The sequence below is a fragment of the Poecilia formosa genome, unplaced genomic scaffold (genome assembly GCF_000485575.1).
Source record: "Poecilia formosa unplaced genomic scaffold, Poecilia_formosa-5.1.2 Scaffold35, whole genome shotgun sequence".
Classification (NCBI taxonomy): Eukaryota; Metazoa; Chordata; class Actinopteri; order Cyprinodontiformes; family Poeciliidae; genus Poecilia; species Poecilia formosa.
Window position 1 is genome coordinate 1,675,050 of NW_006799974.1, and position 24,406 is coordinate 1,699,455.

The 24,406-nt window shown below is 38.7% G+C and overlaps 3 protein-coding genes across 5 annotated transcripts in view; 2 read left to right on the top strand and 1 right to left on the bottom strand.

Annotated features, from left to right (window-relative positions):
- Positions 1 to 136: 136 nt before the first annotated feature.
- Positions 137 to 4,426, bottom strand: nudt22 (nudix (nucleoside diphosphate linked moiety X)-type motif 22). Of its 2 annotated transcripts, none has more exons than XM_007550299.2 (7): positions 4,273 to 4,426; positions 2,980 to 3,191; positions 1,475 to 2,012; positions 1,277 to 1,402; positions 1,018 to 1,115; positions 748 to 841; positions 137 to 656 (listed from the first exon to the last, which is right to left on the bottom strand). In XM_007550299.2, exons 2-7 carry the CDS (start codon positions 3,066 to 3,068, stop codon positions 558 to 560), a joined length of 1,044 nt encoding a protein of 347 aa, XP_007550361.1. In that variant the 5' UTR covers positions 3,069 to 3,191; positions 4,273 to 4,426; the 3' UTR covers positions 137 to 557. The 2 variants fall into 2 exon arrangements, with proteins under 2 accessions (XP_007550361.1, XP_016526092.1); XM_016670606.1 differs by having other exon boundaries at positions 4,243 to 4,426.
- Positions 4,427 to 4,987: 561 nt separating this feature from the next.
- On the top strand, positions 4,988 to 11,216 carry dnajc4 (DnaJ (Hsp40) homolog, subfamily C, member 4). 2 transcript variants are annotated; one of them, XM_016670594.1, is made up of 8 exons: positions 4,988 to 5,075; positions 5,436 to 5,501; positions 6,295 to 6,407; positions 6,558 to 6,648; positions 6,963 to 7,141; positions 8,673 to 8,840; positions 9,160 to 9,246; positions 9,318 to 11,216. In XM_016670594.1, the coding sequence occupies exons 3-8, from the start codon at positions 6,316 to 6,318 to the stop codon at positions 9,412 to 9,414; spliced, it is 714 nt and encodes a 237-aa protein (XP_016526080.1). In that variant the 5' UTR covers positions 4,988 to 5,075; positions 5,436 to 5,501; positions 6,295 to 6,315; the 3' UTR covers positions 9,415 to 11,216. The 2 variants fall into 2 exon arrangements, with proteins under 2 accessions (XP_016526080.1, XP_007550364.1); XM_007550302.2 differs by having other exon boundaries at positions 5,436 to 5,499; positions 6,292 to 6,407.
- An 810-nt stretch (positions 11,217 to 12,026) lies between these two features.
- Positions 12,027 to 24,406, top strand: part of vegfba (vascular endothelial growth factor Ba) — a 24,802-nt gene continuing 12,422 nt past the window's right edge. The window contains exons 1-5 of the mRNA XM_007550303.2: positions 12,027 to 14,598; positions 22,483 to 22,534; positions 22,644 to 22,840; positions 22,935 to 23,008; positions 23,096 to 23,131. Coding sequence (XP_007550365.1) covers positions 14,521 to 14,598; positions 22,483 to 22,534; positions 22,644 to 22,840; positions 22,935 to 23,008; positions 23,096 to 23,131 — 437 coding nt within the window. The 5' untranslated portion in view covers positions 12,027 to 14,520. The remainder of the gene's footprint in view (positions 14,599 to 22,482; positions 22,535 to 22,643; positions 22,841 to 22,934; positions 23,009 to 23,095; positions 23,132 to 24,406) is intronic.

The following is a 24,406-nucleotide window of genomic DNA, read 5'->3' on the forward strand; positions in this document are numbered from 1 at the left end:
TTAAATGTATGTGGAACATTTTAAGTGGCCCGTACTTGTATAGCGCTTTATCGAGTCCAAGGGACCCTGATGTGCTTCATAGTACATTCACATGTTGATGGTGGTAAGCTGACGGACACAGTGGCAGAAAACAAACCCTCCATTTTTCCCAGTTCAACTTCTAGCTTATCATGGTCAGCTAGAGGGACAGCGTCAAAAAGCAGCCAGAGTCCAAAGAAAACGTGATCCAGACCACCTTAAAAGGTTACGAGAAAACATGGCTCATTGGAGGCAAAGTCGAAAGAACGGAGGGATGGCTTAAAACTTTTGCACGGTGCAGTGCGATAAATGTTGCACGCTGTTTTGTACAATCAAAGATAGCCAGGGTTGTTTTTCAAAGATGAAATGATGAGATGTTTTTCAAACTTTGTAAAAGATTTTTATTGAAAATATTTTAACCGTCTTATTTTACAAAGAACAGAGTTGTGACACCACTGCTGGTCTCAGAGTGCTTGAGGTGAATAAATTTAACTGGTAAACTTTGTGCTCATCTTTCCTCCCGGTTTTGTTTGTCTTGGCTATCCTGGTTTCACCACCTGATAAAGCAGCATGGCTCCTTTAGCGGAGGGACACATCTCCGACCACAGAGGGTTGCTTCTGTTCAGCTGCATCACCTCCTGCGACACAAAACACGACAGAAACGACGTCTGTAACCTGCCCTGATGCTGAAGCAGGAAATCATGCCTCCGACTTCAGAGCTGAACTGACCGTTGTGCTGAGGAAGACGACGTCTGTGGACTCGCTGGCCTCTGCTCCTCCTTTCCAGTACAACGCTCTGACTTCATGAGAAGACAGAGAGCAGCTGAGGACGCAGAGACAGAACTGACTTAAAGTTACCAAATGTTTCAGACGTCAGGTGATATCTCACGTCACAGAAAACGCCTCCTCTTAAACCTGCTCTGTTTTGATTATGATTTGATTGTAGCTATAAGATTTTAATATATTTTTTTTACCTGGATAAAGAAAGGATAATAATACCTGATGTAAAACTCTGAGCTCGGGCGTCCAGCGCTGGTGTGGTTGAGAGCGATGCCCATCAGGACAGGAGCGCCGAGGCTGCTCAAAGGAATATTTACCTTCAGACAGAACAAGAAATATTGTCTCAATCTGATCTCCCTTCTGGATCAATAAACTACATTTGAACTGAACTGAGAAAAGGACAATGAAGAGCCACTGTCACGTTAAGAACTGATTTAAAATTGAAGCGTTCTTATTTTAAACATGAAGCAACAGTGACCTCGTCCCTGATCTCAGCGCAGATAGAGGAGAACAGCTCCGAGACGACGGCGTCCGGCCTCTGCTGCATCATGACCAGACTGATCTGCTCTTCACCCGCCGCCTCGCCCAGACGCTCACAAACCGCCTGAAGATGGCAGCAAACGCATGAAGACCAACCACAGACCGAGGGTTTAAATTAAACATCGTTACTCGTCACCTTTGGCTCCGGGTGGCCGCCGGGAATGTCCAGCAGCCCCCCCGCCTCGGCCACCTTCTGGCTCCTCCTGATGAACACCACCTGACCATCACATGTGCACAACACGGCGCCGACGCCCAGGGGCTGCGCGAGCAGGGCCAGAGGGTTGCCAAACTCCTCCTGCCCACGGCGGCGGAGCTCTGCCACTTCACCAGACCAGTTTGTTCCCAGGTAGTCCTTGTAGCAGGTGAGGCCCAGCCTCAGTGTGAGGACGGAACCAGGGCGATGTTTTGGCTGTGATATCTTCTGACTGACTCCTTCACCGTCTTCTGTCTGAAGTGTACAGCCGTTAATAAAGTCCCCAGGCCGGTGAGCTGCGTCACCGGCCTGCTGCTCTCCACAGTCAGACTGAAAGCAGCCGAGGTTCTCTGGAGAGGCCAAGCAGAAGGAATGTAGCCTGAATTTGGCTCCGTTAAAAAGCCACGGCTCCTTGGAAAGCCGTTCGGTCCAAACCTGGTTTATGTGCTGCTCAAGAAGAGGATCTGTCTGCCTGTTGAATCTGACGGAAGAATAATCCAGAGTTTAGTTTCATCTCTCAAAGAGTTATTCAACAGTTCTTTAAAGTTATCAGAGGCTTTTGGTTTTCATAGGTTCATTTATAAAATATGGAGCAAACTTTGTCGTAGTAACAGGCTTCGGGGAAGAAAAGGTCTAAAGATCCAACCAAGTTAAAGTTTTATTTTATGTATCAACACTGGTTCATGTGCTGCTGTTTTTTTTTTTATTTAAAAAAAAAGCTAAACTAACAAAATTTTGCCAGGCCTCCTTTGTAAAAGAGTGTCTTAATTTTAATGGTGATTTCTTGCTTAAATAAAGGTTGAACAAAAAACAAAAACAAAAAAACAATCATAGTAAATTCCTTATCAAAAAATTAGCTTTTATAGATAAAACCTTGATATGGGATGGCTTTTAAGTTTAATAAAAAAAATGTCTAACTTTTGCTAAAAAATTAAGAAAAACTAATCCTATATGAAAACACAAATTGTTTTTATATAATCATAGATTTTACCAAAACATACTTTAAATGAAATAAGACTTTGAAACAATACGTTTCATGAAAAAAAAATTCTACTCCTAGAGCTGAAAAGATACTTTTAAGACACTTTGGAATGAAAAAAACAAAAAAAAAAACATTTATATAAATCATATAAAAAATATTAAATCTCCCTTTATGGAGAAAAATAAGCTTAAGATTGGATGAAAAAATGCAAAAAAAAAAATACTTTTATCTAGGAGACAAAATATTTTTATGTATATACTTCTCATAATAGGTGTTGCAACATTTAATTTCCTTTTGGGACCAATAAAGTGTTTTTGAATTTAATTAAAGTACTTTTACTTTAAAAACAATACTACTTTTATATAAAAAAAAATAATTTAAATAAAAAAAATATCATTGGTCTAAAAACATCTGACCAGGACCCATTAAAAAAAAAATATAAGAAAATCAGTAAAGATCTGAGTACCTGTCTGAAAGCTCCACCTGTACTTGGTGCTCCCGCAGCCCGCTCCAGGGTGCACAGTCCAGCAGAAGAGACACTTCAGGGTCCATCATGTTTACTGTGGATGATCACTGGAGTCCACTACTCTCTCTGAGCTCAACCTGCCCCTTTAACTGGTCGTGATCATCATATGAAGACAATGACGTTTTGTATCCTGGTAACTGGTGAGATTAAACCTAAAGAAAAAAAAATCACGTGTAAATAATTTTAAAGACGTCAGGGAAAATAACATCCGAGTTGGTTCACTCATCGTAAGCAAACAGAAACACAAAGGTCAAACAAATCAGAGATTATAAACCTGCATGAACGTAATATCTATGTTTAGTTCAATATTCAATATTGCATCTTCAAGAGATAAAAACGAGTTAGCGTTAGAAATAGAAACTAATTAGTGGCTTTTTCCACTGAACAGAGTCCAAATGTGCATGATTTGGTTTTGTTTTGGTCATCAAAGAGAATGGGAGGTTGTGTGGAGCAGACTTTTGCTGTTCAACAAATTTTTCCGATTCTGATTATAAGTCTTAAAACATCTAATAATTCTGGATGAGTGCTACTTATTTGCTGTTCATATAACTTAAGAATCTTAACTTTTGTCCATGTATCTGTTTTTCCTGACTCAGTCCTTTCCGTGTGATATCAACAGTTGTGTCACTGTATCTTGAATCACTGCACTCTTGCATTAGCAATTATTACCAGCATATCGCTGTGCTTTAAAGTATTTTTTAGATGCAGACATTCTTGCTGAGGATATAGCGAAAAGTATTAACATTGCGAACGTTTACAGTTTCAATTAAAAGCATTTAAAACTGTACGGCTCGGTTAACGTATATAACAAATTAGTCTGAAAATGTTAAGATAATGTAGTTGTTTGCTAACAGCTTTAGGTGATGACTGTATAATCAGGGACCCCTTCCACAAATACACTTCATGTTGCTCTTTAACCTGCAGAGGTGCAAGGTGTGGTTTAATGTTAGATTCGTCTTCTTTAATATTTTAAACCAATAAAACTTAACAAAACAACGATCTGACGCTGACGATTACCTGATATAGAAGGTTTAAAATGTCATTTAGAGTTTTAGATCACTTTCACTGGATTTAAGCAAATGAATAAATGAATAATCATCCTCAGCAGCACCAAAAACACAAACAACACAGTAACAATGAAATGAAGTATTGGCAAATAATGTTATTTAACAAATTTAGCATGCAAAACATTAACTAGTTTACCCTAAGAGTTATTTTAATAATATGTTTCACCTGCTTGGCAGTTTTGTTCCTGCTTCCTTTCTCCAGACTGAACTACCTTTCACAACACTAGTCGTTTCTTCCTCTTTCCCCCAAATCTACGTCAGATGTCAGAAATATACTCATTACCACCACCGCGTGGTCAAACTGTAAAATTACAGTTGATTGTGGAATGAAATGATTAAAAATGTATGTTTTTGCTCAGACAGATCGCTTATTTATGACAACTGAATGCATGTCACTATAATGTTATGATCAAAATCAAATGTATGTGTCCACTTAAGGTAATAGCAGGGTTTCCCATCGTGGAAAAGTTAGGGGCATGCTTTTGCTCTATTTTCCGTCAAGTTGCCTAGATACTTTTTTGTGTGTAATTTTCAAAGTAAACATACAAAATGTTAAAAAATAGTACAAACATTAACCATTGTGGTAGGTTATCTAAAATTGTGTTCCTCTTTGATGTTTCTAAAAGCATTTATTTTCTCCTTTAAAAAGAGAAGAACTATGTTGTCATACTTCTCAGAATCACAGAGAAACATTTTAGGCATTTAATACTAATGCCAGACTTATTATTTTAGACCAATAAACAATATTGACTATGAAAAAATATATGCTATTATATTTTTGTGACAAAAAAAATTGTGGTAGTGACGACAAATATTTTTTGTTCTACTTTTTATTCTATTTACAGTGTAAACTTTGCTCGCTCGTAAACTGTCTGCTTTATTTTGAAATTAAGCTTCATTTTCGGTTTCCGTTATGCTGGTAGCTTGATGTATCGGAAAACTGGAGCGTTACGAAAGTGATCTCATCTGGTATGTCACCTTTTCTCTTTTTAACTTCTACTTATATATTGATTAATAGTTATATTTCACATTTAACAGAGTAATAGAAATAACGATTGATGCTGTTACCATATAATAGCAGAGTTGGTAGACATTTAATGCTAAACCGGGGGTAGCATTAGCAGCAGAACTAAGTGTTCTTCCTGTCAACTCAGTTTGTGTTTTGATTGACAGCTGGAATAATTTCTTATAATTTTTTTTTGGGGGGGGAACACCAGTTTAATTACTCCAGAAATCGCTTGCTAATACAGTGGCTAGGCTGACAAGTTGTGGATATCAGTAGCTGTTTTGTGATTGTGCTCAACCCTTTGTGTGTGTTGTTGTTTGCAGTCATCTGCTGACAGATCTGTTACAGCTGCCCACCTTGACAGCTTCAATGGAAACACAGTGAAAGGTAAACACTGGAAATTAGTGAGGTAAATTGCTGGTTGGAATCATACAGGTGTGTGTTTTCACAACATCTGGGTGTAAAGGCATCAGCAATGTTTTCACCATTCAATCTGGAAAGGATGATAAGAATGTTTCAGAACTATCAAACATCCATCATTCTGCAGCGATGACAATTATTCTAAAGTGTAAAGTATTTATGACCTATACCTATCTTTCCTGGAATGGACATCCAACCAAATTGATTCTAACGCCAAACTGTGCAAAAAACGTAAATTATAATGTTTTATTTGGCATGTAAATGTCTCGTCTCACTGAAAACAACATGGCTGCACAACATAGTTTTGCAAAGTTATGTGCAGCAGAATGGCTGAACAAGAAGGGAATCAAGTTGTTGCAAATGCCCACTCAAAATCCAGACCTCTTCTTGATTCGAGAGCTGGTGTAGAACCTTGAGAGAAATGTGTAGAAACTATTTTCTACAAACCTTAAAAGACTGAATCTTCCTCTAAAACAATGTGAGAAATGGACAATGTTACTGAAAACAACTATTAAGAATTATTGCTGCTCCTGCAAGCTGTGGAATCATGGGGTTTCTTGAGTTTTTCTCTTTATCATATTAGCCACAAAGAAAGATTTTCATCTATTAATGCACCAAAACACGAAGAACCATTGTTGTTGTGGCCTTTGATCCAGGTCATAACAGGTGCCTTGTGCATTTAATGATTTATCTCTTCATTAAACAAGAAATAAGCAAACTTTAAATCGCTGCTGGGTTTTATGTCTGTCCTTGTTACAGGAAAAAAGTTGAATATTTTTCGTCATGCAGCTGGAAGCTCAGCTGCGACTATGTCAGAGTTGTATTTGGTACTACAAGAGTGGACTGCGGATGCTGTCTCTCAGCTCTGCACAAAGGCAAGTGTATCTACTCTGTGGGTGTGTGTGTGTGTGTGTGTGTGTGTGTGTGTGTGTGTGTGTGTGTGTGTGTTGAGTGTGTGTGTTCTATGTGATCTGTTCAGACTTAATTACCAGCTTGTTTTTGAGATACTATATTTATCCCCACAGAAAAGCTGCAAGCTACTATGACCTGTTGGGCGTCAAATCGGATGCCTCTGTGGACGAAATAAAGAATGCTTTTTTTGACAAATCAAAGAAGGTACTTCACTAATAAAACTCTGCACTTAACCAGCCACAAGGGGGCAGCGTTTTTTAAGATAAGCTAAGCTCGCTAACTGTTTTCACATGGAGCTTCCTGTCTGTTTTCATGGAGAAGTTTGAGTGACCAAGATAAATATTTGGTTTTATGGCATGAGTCTGCTATAATTTAGGATTGAGGCATCTCTCTCCAGAAGTAAAATTAATCTCAGTTGGAATTTAATGTTGCACATTTGAATATATAAGCATGCCAGTGGAAAGCCTCCCTCAAGCAGAGTATCTCACATCATTGACTCTGGCTCGCTCGTCCCACAGCTGCACCCAGACAGCAACCCGTCAAACCCGCAGCTGCACAGCCAGTTTGTGGAGCTGAACGAAGCCTACAGAGTGCTGAGCAAAGAGCTGAGCAGGAAGGAATATGACCTTAAGCTCCAGCATCCATACCAGGGGGGGCAGGCCTTTAGATCAACATCTGGTCACACAGTATACAGAAGGTAAGGCCTCACACTGTACTGGTCGGTGCTCTGCTGCAGCATTTGACTTGTGAAGATGTTTAAAAGCCTAAACAATTATCCAACCTTTTGTTGCAGTAGCTGTATCTCACCTAGAAAACCTTTAGAAAAACCAAACCTTTTATTCTCAGTATATTTATAAAGTTTCACACAGTTTCAGGCAAAGTCCCTTTAAAATGAATCTAACAAGCATTTTTTATGTTGCTTATACCTTAATTTTTTTATTTGAACTGCGTTTTTAGGACTTTCTAATTAATAATTTGTGATTCTCCGTTTCTCTAATTGAAAAAATAAAACGCACCACTGAGGCCCATTCTTTGTATTTACTACTCAAACCAGGAAAGACAAGAGAGCCTGCCATTAGAGTTAGGCAGATGTGTGTTGGTAAACATCTCCAACGCACATCAGAGCGTTGCGATAAAGAACATTAGCATTTTCTAAATTTGGCGTATTTAAAAAATGTTTTTGTGTCATGGGGACAAAGAGGAGACAGCTGGACTTTAGCCATATTGGAGCTCCTATTTAAAAGACAAATTTGTTGCACTTTAGAAAAATACAGCAAAGAGTGGCATCTTCTGGTCTCCAACTGTTCATGGTACCTTTTAGATCCTATTTGCAGTATGTGCCAGCAATAAAACTTCTCCTCTTTCCTACCATCACAAACATAAAGGTGGAGTTCACTAAATGCCACAGGGTCTTTAACTGGAATCGCATGGTTTGTTTAGGTTAGGAGTTAGCAACAAATTCTCCAGGTGGGTTTAATGTTCAACAAAACCAGTTCATATTCACTGTTAATCACAGTTCAGGATCTGTGATGCCGAGGGGCTGTTTTGCTGCAAAACGCTCTACGAGTTTTGTCAGATTGCAAAGCACCGTGAACTCTCTGAACTTTAAAAACATAACAATATTTTTTAAAATAAAAATCTGGTGGCCTATACCAGAAAACTGCATCATAAGTTGACTTTATCATAAGCCTCTTAATGCATGTTTACCAGCGGACCCAATAACTGCAGTTATTATTGCATGCTTGTATATATCTTATATCCTTTGAGGTCATGACTTCAGATTAAACGGCTTGTTATGACCTGAATGACTGGTAGGTAAGAGAGGTACGTGGCTAAACAAAGTTTCTCTGAAAATTAAAATCAAAACTGGATGAACTGAAACTTGATGTAATTAGTTCTCGTAGGCTCCCTCGAGTTCTGTGAGCTAATATAGAAAGTACGCCTGACCTAAAAAGCCACGGCTGTGATTTTGGCACAAATGCAGTGCTTTAAAGCCAGCAGAAAAGCATCTTTTCACGCTCTAACATTTAAAAAAAGAGAAAAACAAAAATCATCAACCTCACAGGTGATTAAAATATCTGATGTTCTTTTTGTCGGGAGAGAAAACGGAAAGTTGTTGAGATTTATGTGCATTTCAGCTCAGCTGCTCCCCTCCGATCGCCTCTTTTCGGTCTCTTAGTGTCACTTCTGATCATTACCAGTGTATTTCTCTTCTCTCCTTCTCCCAGCACCACTACTAACGATAACATTCGCTACTGGGAGCAGTTTCGTCATGCCCAGTCTCCGGAGGCGACTGCAGAGGAGAGGGAGCAGAAGAGGAAGAGGAACTTCAGGCTGGTGATTTACTGTCTCATCACGATGGGACTCAGCCTTGGAGCGCATGCGGTCTTCTTTAGGTAGCTATCTCCATACCTCATGCTGAAATATTCAGGCCTCTCTATTAAAAAACCATCAGAAAACCTTTTTTTTTTTTTTATTGCACGGTTAAGTGTGGTGTTTTCCTGCATGCCTCTGTGCCATGTGCTCTGGCACAACCTCGCCACTCATTTCCTCGTATTTGTTTCCACACAATGACTCTGTGCCTCTTTTGTTTGCTGAGATTCACTTCTTTGTGAATTTGAGCAGCTGTTATAACAGCTGAACAAACTCATAAACTCAGGGGGGGGGGTCTCAGGTCAAGCAAACAGCGAGCAGTTGTTTCTCCAACTTTTTCAGGAAACTGGAAGAAGTTCACAATAGCTTCATGGACGAGAAAGACAGAGCCATCACAGAAATCTACAACGAAGCCAAAGAGAGAGCCAGGTGAGCGCACCGCCTTCCGAGCGCTGAGTGTCTGGCGCTGGAGGCTGACTCTCCGGTCTGCTCTCTTCCAGGGTCAACGGTTTCAAGAAGCAGACAGAAATCCTGCGGCAGAAGCACGCTGACTTTCAGGAGAAAGTGAAAATGAGTAAGGGCGGACCGGAGAAGTAGGAGCATCTCCTCCTGCGGTCTCCTGCAGAATGAAAACGTGGAGGAACTCGCTTTAGTTTTGCGACTGGTAGAGGTTATTTTTCCAGCTTTCTGCTTGAACTCGGATGAGATCCTGGCTTAGCGGGTCAGGATGGGGATGTGGGATACTTTCCTTTGGCCACATATGTGTTGCTGATACAACACGCTCAGGTACACAGTGCCTTGCAAATCTACTCAAACCCCCTTCAATTTTTACCCATTTTTCACGTTACAAACACAAAATTCAGTGTTTTTTACTGAGATTCCATGTTATGATTGATTAACACGTGAAGGGGAAGGAAAACTCTGAATTTTATTGAAGCTTTTAACTTTACCGCAGATATTTGTCGATGTTGGGTCTGTTGTAGCTGTGCACACGAAGAGACTTAAAATCAATGTTCCTCTTTCTTTTGTATTGCATTGGAATTAGGTCTCAACTTTCACTAGGCCATTCTAACACATGAATTTAATCTAAACCTTTTCAGTGTAGCTCTGGCTGCACTTTGGCTAGAAGGTGAACCTCCACCACCGGCCTGCAGCGTTCTGCAGCCTCCAACAGGTTTTCCTTCAGTGTTGACTGAGGAAAACCATCTCCACAGCATGATGCTGCCACAGCCTTGTTTCTCTGTGAAGATGGTTTGTTACCAGGAGAGACACAGTCTTGGCTTTCGTCCACATGTTGTGTTTTGTGTAAAGGCCAGAACGTTTAACTTTGGTCTAGTTTTGTTAGACAACTTTCTTCTTCTATAGGTTTGCTGTTACTTCAAACAGGACTACTTGTGTCTATCTCTCAATGACTTTTTTCTTGTCACTCTTCCATTAATCTCAGATTTGTGGAGTGCATGATAGTTGTCCTGTTGACAGATTATCCCACCTGAGATGTGGATCTCTGCAGCTCCTCCAGAGATCTATGCTGCTTATCTGATTAATGTTCTCCTTTCCTGGTCTGTTAGTTTAAGTGGATGGATGAAAGGGAAGAAAACAAATGCACTCCACACTTTTCAGCTTTTTATTTGAGGATTTCCACCCCCCTCCCTGTACTGTAAAGTTGTTGGCCTGTAAATCCATTGAAGTCTGGTTGTAATGTGACAAAATGTGAACAAGTCAGTTTTTCAAGGCACTTGACATCACCGGGATACTCTGCTGAACTATTTATGGTTTATGAATTATTTGAGATGTGAGCTTGCACTTTTCTTCACAGACCTCTTTAGTGTTCGCACAATAAAATAGGAATGATTTTTCTTTTTTTTAATTATTGTTTTCAGCCTGATCTCTGATGGCTGATCAGAATTATAGAGGATCTCATGAACACCAGGAGGTTTCTAAAAGAAGCTGATTGGTTCATCGACATCCTTAAGGATGACTTGTCACGTTTTGGACAGAGCGTAGAGAGGGGAACGTTTTTCAGGTTAACCGCAACCTGAGTTCTCGGCTGTTTTATATTTGACTCATCTGCAGGGATGCTCTGCATTTTTACCCATAACTCATGCTTGTTTTTTTAAACAGACATGATAAACGACCAATGTTATATCTTTTTACTTATAGTCAGTTTTAATAATGACACTGCAAAAGTGTGTATTTTATGGAAATAAGCAACAAAAAACAGCAAATAAGTGATTGTAATGTGAAATCCAGAGCCAAAATTGACCATTCTGCCTCTCTGATTTTATTTTGGAATTAGAAAGATAGTTTTGTGTTTATCTGTCTTTGGATGAAGGCCTTATGTATTTTCCCTACAGGGACGCCAGAGAGGAACAATTAAAACATCAATTTATTTCTCATCAGTATTTTCTTCTTGTCTGCTTTGTTGAAAAAGATGCCGCTTTGTTAAAAAAAAGTCATATTTTTCAGATGATCTTTTTACTGATATCCTCTACTGTGAAATTAATTTCCTCTGCTTGGCAGAGATAACAAGAGGCTTTAAACATTTGCCTTTTAATGAGCAACAGCACAGAAGCTATTGGACAATGATTAATGTGCGCTGCTTCAGAAATCCAAACGATTTTGCCACCGCGTCAGCAGTAAGCGAAAAAAAAAAGTTCTGGAGTGAAAATAATCAGCTGAAACTTGTCTTTATGTGCGACTCCATGAATCAGAAACAGGGTTTCCCTTTTTTAAAGGGCAGATGCACCAGTTTTAAGCTCTGAGGGAACAAACGACCGTTTTCCCTGTCAGACCGCTTCTCACCAGCGGCCCCCGCCCTCAGACATCAGCGGGAGATAACGCAATGCGTCCCCGCATCGCTCGCAGACACCCTCACCCTCATGTGGCGTGTGAGTGCGCCGGCATAACCCAAACATACCATAATGACTGAGATTCTGGTGTCAGTTTGCCTACACACACACACACACACACACACACACAAACTCTGATGTAGGACTGAAAGACAAGGCTCATGGGAAAGGAGCTGCTGCAGCTATGAATAAAGTTTTAATTGACTTTCATGTTTAGTTTAATGAGATGCAGAGAAAACTGCCAGTTAAACCCCAGAATAATAGTCCAGCCATTTTTTGTTTGACAGACAATAGAAAGTAAAATGGCAACTAAAAAACAGTATTTCTTTTTATTAAAAAAACCCCATCAAAGTTAACAAGTGGCCTCATTTAATGTTTTCTAGTAACAAGAATTGTCAAAAGTCTCTTAAATCTAATTTAAAACAAGTTACATTTTCTATCAAGCCAGAATCACATTAATGCTTACAAAAGTAAAACATTTTTCTTATTAAAATGAGTGATTCTACAATCATAATTGCATCTTAGCAACATATTCATAGTGACTACATTAATAGGACACAAAAGAGACCAATTAGTAGTAGAGCCTTAAATGTCATCACACAGCTACTTTATAACAAATTGTAGCTAACAACTCAGATTAATCCATAAGAAAATACATAAATGAGAAACAAATAATTCTAACAATTAATGCAGGGTGAAGGGGGGCTGTGGACCTCCTTTTAAAATCCACCATTAACCCTCAAACAGGCTTATTTGATTATTCTACAGTTAAAACTTAAGGAGGAATGGGCCAACTTTTGAAAAAGCTAAGTTATAACTTTAATCTACTACAATATTTAGAAAATGGACCAAGATTAATATTGTGATTAATCAAACTTATATTTTATTCTTTAAGTTATAAGTTCAGCCATATCAATGTATCCAAGAAACACTGGTAAACCTATTGTTGTGATGTGACTGTCCCATTGTGCTTTTAAATTCAGATTTTTATGGAAAAGGATGCACCAATGCAGAACTTTTGGGCAGTATGAACATTATTATTACAACTATGCCCGAAACCAGACATTTACTAATTCACATTCCCATTCCCTTTCGATGCAATGAGAGAATAACCACACCACTAACATCGCTTCTCTCTTCAGGTAAACATCCCACAGTCCTGCGCTGCGTCACATCCCCAAACAGACCCGACATGACCAACCCCCTCACACACAAACAGCAACAAGAGAGAAATTACATATTTTACTTATTAGACCGATACTATGCATGTTAATGCTGTTATTTTGTGTATTCCTATGTGTGAATATAGCATTTAAAAAGAATACAAAACTTAAAAAAAAGAGCACAACAAATGGAAGTGGAAATCAGAGAAACAAACCATCTTATTTCCTACTTCACTAAAGTGAATCAATGTTTGTATCATGACGTGGTCAATTTAAAGTGATATGTTTTTGTGGGTTTAGCTGAAAGTGTGTCACCCCTAAAAAACCATCCTAGGTTCCCTACGTGATCTTGAACTTGTGCTGATTGGAAGAAAAATATTCAAAAAAGTCAGTATTTTAATTTATGATATTTTATTTAGTCAAAAAAGCTGATGATAAACTACAATTATCAGAGTATATATTTCTGAGTTCGTTTTTCAGCTTTCTTAATTTACGATTCCCCTAAATCTGACCATATGAGGCTCAACATGTGCTGGTTTATAGCCCCTCAGGCTAACTGAATTTTAAAGGAATCCTCCAGAGGCATGACCCCCCGTGTCTTCAGAGGCAAGCACGGCCACGCTCCCCTCCTTGCATAGTGGGGGGCCCCCCGGAGGCCCCCTGATCCCTCACTCTGGGACCAATAGAGACGCTGCACCTGTATCCAGTGCGCCTGTCCCGTTCGGAAGAAAGTTGGCGGCGCAATGGTTACGCTGCGTGCGTCTCAAGGGCAAAGGAAGCGAGGAAAGCGATCACAATAACAAATGTAGAGCGCTGCACCTTTCCGCGGCTCTTTCTGGCTCCGTCTGTGTCTCTGTGTGTGCGGACTGCCCTGCTGCTGCTGCGCTGCCTCAGCCGCAGATGCACTTCCACGTCAGAGAAGGTTCGGGATTACAGGGGTTATTTATAAGGAGGTAATTTAAAAGAAAGAAGACAGCGGAGAGATGCGCCTGGAGAGGAGACGTCACATTTTAATTTGGAGCGACAGTGTAGTGAAAGCGTGACTGAGTCAGAGGAGAGGACTATGCAGCGCTGTTCCTCAGCACGGCGGATCTTCACCGGATAAAACGTCCTATTCCTGGATGATGCAGTTTTTTTTTGTGTGTGTGTGTTCCTTATAGACACGCCACGATTTTCTGACCGCTCCACGTTTCAGCGGGAATCTGTATAATCCTTCCGTCACGCCACGCCGGCTGGAACCCCCCACATCATCACTGGCTTCAAGGGATCAGAGCCAAACGGGACTGATTAATGAAACGGGCTTTAATTTAAAGTTCATTCATTTTTCAAGACAAAGGCCCGAATCTGCTGCTGTGCTCCCAAGGTTATACGTTAAAAACACACAGAGAGAGGCACACTCCGTCTGTGCTGAACTTACTTTAGGCTGGAAACTGATCCCGGGTATGTTTCTGCTCTAATTTAAGCCCAAATGCAAGAAAGCAAAGTTGATATTCCAGCATTGATGATGCCACCATGGGAGCGCTTTCAAGGAAGGGAGACTGGAGAATGAAAGCGGGACATCTGCGTCTGTAACCGGCGAAGAAAACCAACACAAGCCGCCTTCCCTATCTTTTTCTTTCTTCTTCTTCTTCTTCTTTATTTTGGATTGGACCAAAAATACTTTTTAAGGTGCGCCTTTTGACTCCTGCACGATGGGGATTATGCTTCAAGTTATTTTAGGAATGTTTCAGCTCCTGCTGCTCACCAGAATACCGACCTTCCATGCCAAGGTATGTTTCATATGTTTCATCTGACCCCTGGGGGGTAGTACATGTGCGGGGTGATAATTATACACGAAGCCTCATTTTGCGGGGCTAATAAGGTTTTCTTTGTTGCTTTTGTGGAAGTTATCCCCTAGGTCAATGACACCTGTCACCTCAGGTCATGTGACTGGCAAACACAGACCTTCAGGATGTTGTAGGGCAGTTAATCAGCAGTCAAGTATGCACAGAGAAGCTATGCGAGTCTCATCATACGTCAGTCTTAACAAGGTGCTCAAAGCTCTTGAACTTGGCCGACATCAATACATTTTATTAGGATTTTATGAGACTAACAGGAAGTAGTGCATAACATATTTACATATATATATATATATATATATATATATATATATATATATATATATATATATATAAATTAGTTGTGTTTTTGCTATCAGGCTTTAAATTAAGTGGGGCTATTAATTTGTATAAAGCACAAGCTATGTGTGTCAATTTAGTTATTTAGCAAAGAAATGTGCGAAGATAGGCAGAATTTCTCATTACTCTGGCCACTAGACGGCGACAACATGGTCTTAAATATAATTAGTATGTGTTCAAAATGCATCAATCGGCATTAGGGGTGTAAATAAGACGTCTGATGGTGTGTTGGTTTGATGCATATTACTATAAAAGGGGTTAAATATTTTAGAAATAAAAATCTTTAAAATGCGGCCTAAAACATTTAAAAAAAAAAAAAAAGAATTACACCTGCAGGTCTTTTAGAGAGACTAAAATACTTTCCTTGTTCTTTGTAAAATAATTTCCAACTCATCCAGACTGAATAACAAAGTGTTGGCACAGATTCTCAGTTAGGTCTGGACTTTGACTGGACCATTTGAACACATAAAAAAAAGCCCTGATTTAAACCACTCATTTGTGCCTCTGATTTTTTAAGACAGTGGTGTTCTCAAGGCCAGTGTCCTGCATGTTTTAGTTCTTTAGTTCTTCAACACACCTGACTCAAATGATAGTTAATTAACGGACCTCTGCAGAGCTTAATGACACTCTGAGGAAGTAGTTGGACCATTCGAATCAGCTGTGTTGGAGCAGAAACACATCTAAAACTGGCAGGATGTCGGCCCACAAGAACTGGAGCAACTATATCAGCTGACCAAAGAGCTTCACAGTTACATCCAATAAAAATAAAAACAGTAATAAAAATCAATAAAACACAGAGTTAATATTTTAAAACTAAGCATCTAACTATCATCTTACTTACTATCATCTTACTAAGTCTGCCATTCTCCAGGGCAGACCAAACATAAAGTCATGCGATTGTGAAATAGTTTGAAAAAAACATAACACCATTATATCACCTAGAATAAAATAATCTTTTCTTTTACATCAACGCTTCCAACACTCTGTCACCTTGAGGATCTGGGGCAGTGTGATATGTGTGACATGTGGATATCAACAACAATGAGATGCAGGCTGAATTTCTTGGTGCCATGCAATGTTTGAACTCTCTTGGATGTATTATTTTAACAGTTTTGTAACTTCACATCAGCCTTTGTGATATTACATCCACAGATACTACATATTCCTGATATATTCTTTTCAGATTATGGATTGAGTTGTTCAAAGTTTTACTCCATAACCCAATCCTGCTTTAAACTTCTCCACAACCTCATCTGTCACCCATCTGCTGTGCTTCTTGATCTTCATAATGCTATTTGTTTACCAAGAATGTTTAATGATTTAGTGGCATCTGACTGCAATTGGTGTACTAACTTGTGACACTATGTTGCTGTAAAGACTTCAACCTTCCAGTTCTTGCTGGATCAGGTTTGAACCATTCATAAGGACAGTTAATAAGTTGCCAGGTTATGGAAAATCTCCTCTCTGGCACTTGTTGGTCTTGTTGTTTGATCCTTCTTCATAAAATGTGAAAAATGGGATGTTTTACCTTTTTAAACATTGCAGCGCAAAAACAAAAACCCTTTCACACCTATAAGTAATTGTTAAGCATTACAATAAAAAAAACAAGCTTCACATCAAATCCAAATGTATGTTTTGTCTTCGTGTTTTCATTTGAGCGATAGATGGAAAGATTGCACTATCTGTTTAGTGTTTCATAGGAACACAGTGAGCAGCTAAGTCTGTGTCTGGCTCTGGAAGTTGTCGATGAACTTTGCCAGAATGCCACCAAAACCCTCTCATGGTCTGAAAAACAGCAAGTAGAAGCTTCAGTGTGTCCTATAAAAGTTTTTTAAAAAAGAAGTCTGTCAACAGTAAGATATCAATTTAAACACTTCATTAAAAAATACTTACAGAAACAAGAAAAGATTAAGTTATTTTATTTGTTAATCTGTTTTTAAATTTAGCACACATTACACATAAAAGTGCTATTGTTGTCTTTTTTTACATCTGTAATTTAGACAGAAAATTACAGCTCATAATAAACACATATTGACTGCACTAACATGGTCCTTGGTGTGATTTATGGGCCTTTTCTGCAGGACAAATTTGCACGTCCTGCTTTAACGTCAGGAGGCTGGAATCGGGGACAGGCAGTGCTCTGAAGCAGCACCCTGCCGCTATGATGCTGCAGCTTATAGTCATTCATCATCCCAGACACTACATGAAACACCAGAAAGCCTCTTCACCTTCACACCCCGAGACGTTCTGCTTTTGTGCCGTCTGCCTCCCCGACAGCTTATTTGTAAAAGGGGGTCATCCTTCTTCTGTCGTGGCAATGAGCCTCGCTGGTGTCGCGTCTCCTCCTTTCAACATGCACACAGCCCCATCTGTACAGTGGGCCCAGGGAGTGGCTGAGAGTTAGACTGGTTAGACTGTTGACAGATAGCGCTGCCAGTGCAGATGGCTCGGGGCTGGCACTCATATTTAATGGGTGTGTGTGTGAGCGTGTGTATAAGAGAGAAAGGCAGATATGGCTGCCGAAAGGAGTTAATCTGAGACTTTGTCTCAAAGATAGAGAAGAAACATAGTTTAGCTCAGACCGGCCACAAAATGGCCTCAGTTGCAGCTTAACTTAACTGTTGTTGAATCAATAAGAGTCAAACATGTGTGTGAGAGAGCGTTGACAGGGGGTGGAGCGCTTTGAGGGAGGGGGCAACTGGACAAAGTCTACATTCCCTCACAAGTGGCCTTGGTCTTCATGCACACACAGACTAACTCTGAGCTGTAAAGTCTGTTTTCACTCTTTCTGCTTTCACAGGAAGACAATGTATTTAGGTTGTTTATAGTTGTAAAAATACCACAGTGCTAACTTTAGAGCATCAATTATATTGCCTTGCAGAATATTGCAGATCATTTAAACTCAGAATTTGAAGAAATCAGTACAAGGAAAACATGTGAAATGTTGAAAACTTATTTTTCTTTAAACCTTTTCCCATAGTTCTCCCTTTCTTTTCTCCTTTCTTTTCCATCTTCCTGTCCATTACATTTGAAATATACCCAAAGCTAAATTTCTAATAAAGTTTAATATGTGAAAGCTGTAATGCTTCACTAGTGAAAGTAAATATATTGGGTATCACTTTAACACTCAGATAACACTGCTAGCTATAACACTCTTAAAAAAATAATAATAATAATAAAAAACCAAAACGTGTGAAATGTTATAACATGCTGTGATAGTAGAATAAATGGATCACTCACATTTTTTTCCAGGTCAGTCATTTTATTTCTCTGTCTGGACTTTAGATTAGACTAAACATTAACTGTTGTTAAATACCAGAAAAATCAAAGAGAAATACACTAGAGTTATTTTGTCTTTAAAGGGCCAGTGTCGCGTAATATTGGCTTCTTTGAGCTTTATATCATATTATAATGTTATTTCCTAATCAAAAACATACATTTAGTGCTACCTTGATTCTTTCATTCATGTTTGAGAAATCATTTAATCTCCAGTGGCAACCAGTCAGCTGTGAAAAACACCTGGGTGGTTTTCTGGATGGTCCTCATTATATGAGCTATTTCTCAGTGAAACGCTGGTAAAAACTTTAACAGTTTTATAGAGGAGTTATGTTATAATGACTTCCTGAAAGTGGAGCTTCAGAAAGAGCGGGAGGTTTTAAAGCAACATAGGTCCAGTTCAACTCATTAAATTACAAAGTAAACTTTATTTTAATTTATATTAGATATACATTGCATTTTATGACAACTTAAATTAACATAGTTACTTGATTGTGCTATGAAAAGGCACTATGTGCCTGGGAAATGCATCATACTGCCCTTTTAAACAAAACCCTGATGATGATGTCACAGTTTTGCAAGCTTCTGATTGGTTAATTCACTACACCTGAGTTAAACAGAGACAAATCTGTGGATGTATTTTAAGTCAGCACCTCAAACATGCTGCTTCATTTTGTGACATCATGAAAAATTAAAATAAATCAGCCAAATCACAAAAGAGGAGAGTTATAAAACATTTGCTCTAAGATGTTTTCTTTTTTTATCAGCAGTCTAATAAAGATGATATTATCCAGGTCATTAGATAAAGATATCTGTGGAAATACAGTATACATGGTATATCTCCTTTTATAAGAAAAATTATTGCTTCATAATATTTTAACAATCTCCCCCCAAACAAATACACAAACCTGCTTCATTTAAGACAAAATTATTTATTTTTATTCTATCTAAAATACCTTCGTATAAAATAAACATCAGTTGTGTCACTGGAAATATTTGTTCAAAAAAAAAAAAAAAAGATTTACTGTTAGACCTATGATTTTTCATAAATCATTCATTCATTTTCTGTACAAAGTAATTTAAGCAGCCATCCTGCTGTGAACCAACATTAATTATTCACACAAGGAGCTGAGGATTTGTATCTGTGGGTTTTTGAATAGTTGCTTTGATGCAGCTTTAGAGCGAGATCACATTTTATTATTTTATGAAATAGTACAATTAAAACAATGAAAAATGATTAGCATTATAAGTGTATTTTCTCTCTGTGTATTTCCTAGGCTGCCCTCAGTTTGGCTGGAAGTTTTTCAGCAGATTTTAAAGAAGGTTAAAAGCTCAACAAAATAAAATAGATGTTTTTTTTCTACAGCTTGCAAAGAGCAGATTGGTTGTTTATTTATGATGTGTTTACTAGCCTGCAGAAACTGAAGGATTTTTCACTGTCCAAATAATTGCTCACTGTTGAGATGAAAACTGGTCAGTTCTGGTCACTATTGATTAGTGCAGCTCCATGCAATACAATGATACAATATAAAATTTATAATGTTCTTTGTTTTCATTGGAGCGCAGAGAAAATGGTTAATATAACCCAAGTGTAATTTAAAAAGTACAGTTAAACATAGACAACAATTGAATAACAAAAACATGTGCACTGTGTATAAAAACAACATGTGACCTTTATAAATGTGTTTTGGACTCAATGTTGCCTTCAAACAAGATCCGTAACGAGACACGACGAATTCGAACTTAAACAATGGAAGCATATTCTTAAATTTGATGTCAACAACATATTTGAAAGTAAAGTAAGCTGTGATTTGTTTAAAGGAAAAGACAAGAACTGTGCCAGGATGTGTCCTGCCAACAAGGCTGGAGCTAAGAGAACAACTCACAACTAATTAGATTAATTGGTAACAAGTCTGTCACATCATGTTATAAAAGGTCACCAATCAGTGAAGCCCTCAGTAGACAAACTGTTCATTCATCAAGCTCATCATTCACATGGTGGACAAACAGAATATCATTAACAATGCAGAACATAATTCAAGAAAATTAACAGAAATCACTCTGCTCTTAGGAAAAACATCTGAAAACATTTTTAATGCACTATAATGCAACTCGGGAGAAATATTTTCTTCTTTTGTCTTTTCTTGTGCCTTTAATTTGATTTGGCTTCAAATGTGCAACAAAGGATGTAAAATTCAGGATAACTGAATTGTGGACTTAAAATGAATAAACAAATCTTATCGGCTTTGGTTATGGGTGCCACTTCAATACTTCTGGTTCATTTCACTCTGGTAGAAACTTCATTAAGTAACAATGTTTTTTTTTTTTAGCTGGGCTTAGTATCTGAAGTTATTTTATTCCTTTGGTAATACCAAAAAAGCATTGCTCAGTAGGTTATCAGCATAACAAAAACACTATTTCTGCCAGCATGATGATGCATCAGTAAGTTGTGAACTTCAACAACTTACTGATTTTGGTTCTGTTTTCTGTTATTTTCAAGTCATCTTTTTAAATTAAGACTACATTTATTTCAATAAGAAATAGATCAACCAACCAAATCCTTCATAACTTGCAACAACATGCATCTATGTCAGAAGGAATTGGGTCCGTTTTGGTTCAATAGTATTTTATTTTCACCCTTGGCAATAAAAGTGTTGAGTGAGATCAAAAGTATGCAGAAAGGACGTGTGCATCTTTAAGTTGTTTAAACATCTGTGGGAAATTAAAACACTATTTGACACAGCAAAATAATATATAACATGCATTATCTGTCACAGTAAGACAAATTGAATTTATCTTGCATAATTCACCTATTGACATTTCCTCTGTGCACCTTTGTAGAAGTTTTTTTTTTATCCATCTGTGGGCTTGAGGGCAAAGGTAGCAGGTGCAACAGGTTCAAATATGGAGCAGCCTGCTCTTCTACAACATCACGGAGCAGAAATTTGATCATGTGCACAGCCATTTTCACTTCAAATAAACCAGCAGACCTCATCTGTGCAGAAAGTGTGTTGTATAATGTGCTGCCAAAAATGCACCTTGATGTTTAAATTAGCTGTTGCACCTGCTGTTACCCTCTATCAAAGTTCAGAGGTTTCCAGGTCTTTTTTATTATTATTATTTGTTCCTCTTATCTATGAACCAGGCTTTATTGAGCTTGTCATGTTCTGATCCCAGGTGTGAAATATTGTGGTGTTCATTAACAAGAGACACTTTGATCTTTGGATCTGCTCCAGCCAGGTTTCGCAACAATGTCAAAGCGGAGACTGGAGACAATAAAACCAGGATGACTGCAGCTATTTAATGCTTTACTCCAGAAATAAATATGGATTAGTGGATTAGTAACATCAAATGACATGCCGTGGTTTTAAATCTGATACAGAAAGAAAAACACTGAGGCTCCAAAATGATGGCATAATTAACTAAAAACCTGAATTTAATTGATAAAAAAAAGTAACTCATTTAACTTTTTATCTGATCTTTTATGCATTTCAAACTACACAGTGGGAACATTGGTAGCATTGTCACCTTGACATTAGAAGATTCTGGGTTTGAATCCCAGCCTGGGGTCGTTCTGCATGCAGTTTGCATGCAGTTTGCACGCAGTTTGCACGCAGTTTGCACGCAGTTTGCACGCAGTTTGCATGTTCTCCCTCTGCATCTGCGGGTTGTCTCCAGGTACTCCGGCTTCCTCCTTGAGTCCAATCTTAGTATTTAATATGCAACATAGACTTTCAGAATAAAATTTTAAGTTTAATTATTTTGTATTTTTGTGTTTAATTTATTGTTTTATGTTTTTTTCTTTAATGTAGTTTTGTCTTTTATGTGTTTAAGGAGTAAAATGTGAGCTGTTTAACACATTTATACATTTTATTTAGTCTCAGGGCTATATTGTGTTTTCTGTGTTTCAGGATATTAAATAATGAGGGGTTTTTAAAATATTATCAGCACTTTCATAAGTAAGTTAATGCTTTGCTTTCTACCCTAAAACTCCTGCAAAATGTTGCTAAGACATTGCGAATCCTCCACCAGATGCAGAGGTTTGCAGAGGGATTTCATTCAGTTTATCTCTAAAGAACTTGAATTTAATACCAAACTATGGTTTCATAGAAGAGCACGAAGTTTGAGCTCAACTTTAAATACAACTTAGCTAAAGCAAGCATTTGAGTTTTACGTTCACCATCTTTACTGTCTCTCCAGCTCGCTCACTGGCGGCCGGCAGACTCCCCCAGAACCAGGGAAGGTCGGGAAGGTACGCCCAAAAATATCCGTCAGAGAATCTCCATGCAGGGAGTTGAAGGTGTGAAATCATAACTGGGAACATGTCCATGTGTCTGTCTGTCTGTCTGTCTGTCTGTCAGTGCGACGGTGGTTGGAGGTGTATTCCCGCAGCGGCTGCGAGCCTCGCGACACTCTGGTGGAGGTTTGGCGGGAGTTGCCGGGGGAGATCCACCACCTCTTCGTCCCGTCCTGTGTGTCTGTGAAGCGATGTGGTGGCTGCTGCGCCGATGAGGCCTTGGAGTGTGTGCCTTTGCTAACACACACCCTCACCATGGAGGTACACACACACACACACACACACACACACACCTCCCTGTGTTTTGGTTAGATGATAAGTGTGAAATCATTTTTCTTCTCGGCTCTGTGTGCAGCTGATGAGAACGTCCTTCATGAAACACGAGCTCATCGAGCTGCCCTTCGTAGAGCACAGCCAGTGCGAGTGCAGGTAATAAAACCAGCCATCTGTCTGGAGATTCATGGCGTACCTGCTGTTCACTGACCCCACTGCTCTCCTTTTTATGTCTGCCCACAGGTTAAAGGAACAGTTCCAGCCAACACCCACTACCAGGTAACATCGCTCCAGTCTTATATTCAATGATGTGTTACGATCTTATAAAGAGAAAACCTTATTGATAGACCAGATTTTAATGATGAATCATACAATCTGTGAAAGGATGAGGTAACCTGGTGGATGTCTTTGTGTTTCACTTATCGAGTACAACAGTTTGAGCTCAAAATAAATTTAACTTGTCAGCTGCTTGTTCCAATTTTTCAACACATGGCTAGTTTTTTCAAAAATAATATTAATGTCTGTCTGAGAAAAACTGGTAAATTTATAAAGAAAAGCAGAAATTTAGCTGTGATCAGTGCTGCTCAACTGATTCTTGAAAGACGAGTGAGAGTAAGATTCATTACTTTAAAAAATGCAAATTCACTTTGCAGATAACTTTAAGAAATCAAGCTCAAATGCAAATTGTACTATAAACAAATTCAAAATCAAACCTCATTATGTAGAGATCATTTAAAGTCGATCTATTTCAGTTATTGAAACCAAATTCAATCCAAATGTAAATGAATCAAATCCAGTCAAAATTAGTCAAGCAAGTTTTGAACAACAGAGGCTTAAAGCTTAAAGTCAATATGTTGCTTTGAATCATGAGACATTTAATTTCCACTTGCTGTAGAGTTTTTAAAGAATCACTAGCTGTGTAAGATTCCCTTTAAACAGGGATTATGAATGCTCCCTTGTTTTAACAAGGAGTTTTGTCCCAGACTTCTTTATGAAATTGCTCCAGTTCATTAAGATTTGTGCACATTTGCTCATGCAGAGATCACTTAAGGTTCCACCACCTCTGGACTTTGACTGGACCATTGCAGCAGCTTGGTTGCTTTCTGTTTAAGCCGTTCTGTTGAAGATTTGCTGCCGTGTCTTGGATCATTCACCCAATTTGACCTGAGATTGTCACATGTAAAAATTACTTTGGCATACAGAGGAGTTCATGATTATCTCAGTGACTACAAGGTGCCCATGTCCTACAGCCGGAGGTCGTGTCCACCGTGTTAGAAAGCTGGTGTGTTGTGTTTGCTTTTCCAAACATGGCCGTGTGCAACATGACTCAGCATCTGATCCACATACAGAAAACAAATCCAGAAGGGGTGGTTCATCCAGCTGTGAAGATCTAAATGATCTGGAAAGAGTTTCTCCTAGAAATTGTTATAAACAATCCATACTCATGGACTATAACATCTAACATTTTAAATTAGTCCTGCTGCTGGACATGGTTGTTTTTTGGGATATTTTAGCAATTTCTTTGACTGTTTCATGGTCTCACCCTGGGTTGGA

Bases quoted from the DNA above. Each gene is read 5' to 3' on its own strand.
- nudt22 (XM_007550299.2), bottom strand. From the start codon at position 3,068: ATGATGGACCCTGAAGTGTCTCTTCTGCTGGACTGTGCACCCTGGAGC. The intron at 1,116-1,276 runs GTCACTGTTGCT...TTCTGTCTGAAG, and splicing joins GCGCTGAGATCAGGGACGAG to GTAAATATTCCTTTGAGCAG. The intron at 657-747 runs GTCAGTTCAGCT...TTTGTGTCGCAG, and splicing joins TCGTCTTCCTCAGCACAACG to GAGGTGATGCAGCTGAACAG.
- dnajc4 (XM_016670594.1), top strand. From the start codon at position 6,316: ATGCAGCTGGAAGCTCAGCTGCGACTATGTCAGAGTTGTATTTGGTAC. The intron at 6,408-6,557 runs GCAAGTGTATCT...TTATCCCCACAG, and splicing joins TCTCTCAGCTCTGCACAAAG to AAAAGCTGCAAGCTACTATG. The intron at 9,247-9,317 runs GTGAGCGCACCG...GCTCTCTTCCAG, and splicing joins GAAGCCAAAGAGAGAGCCAG to GGTCAACGGTTTCAAGAAGC.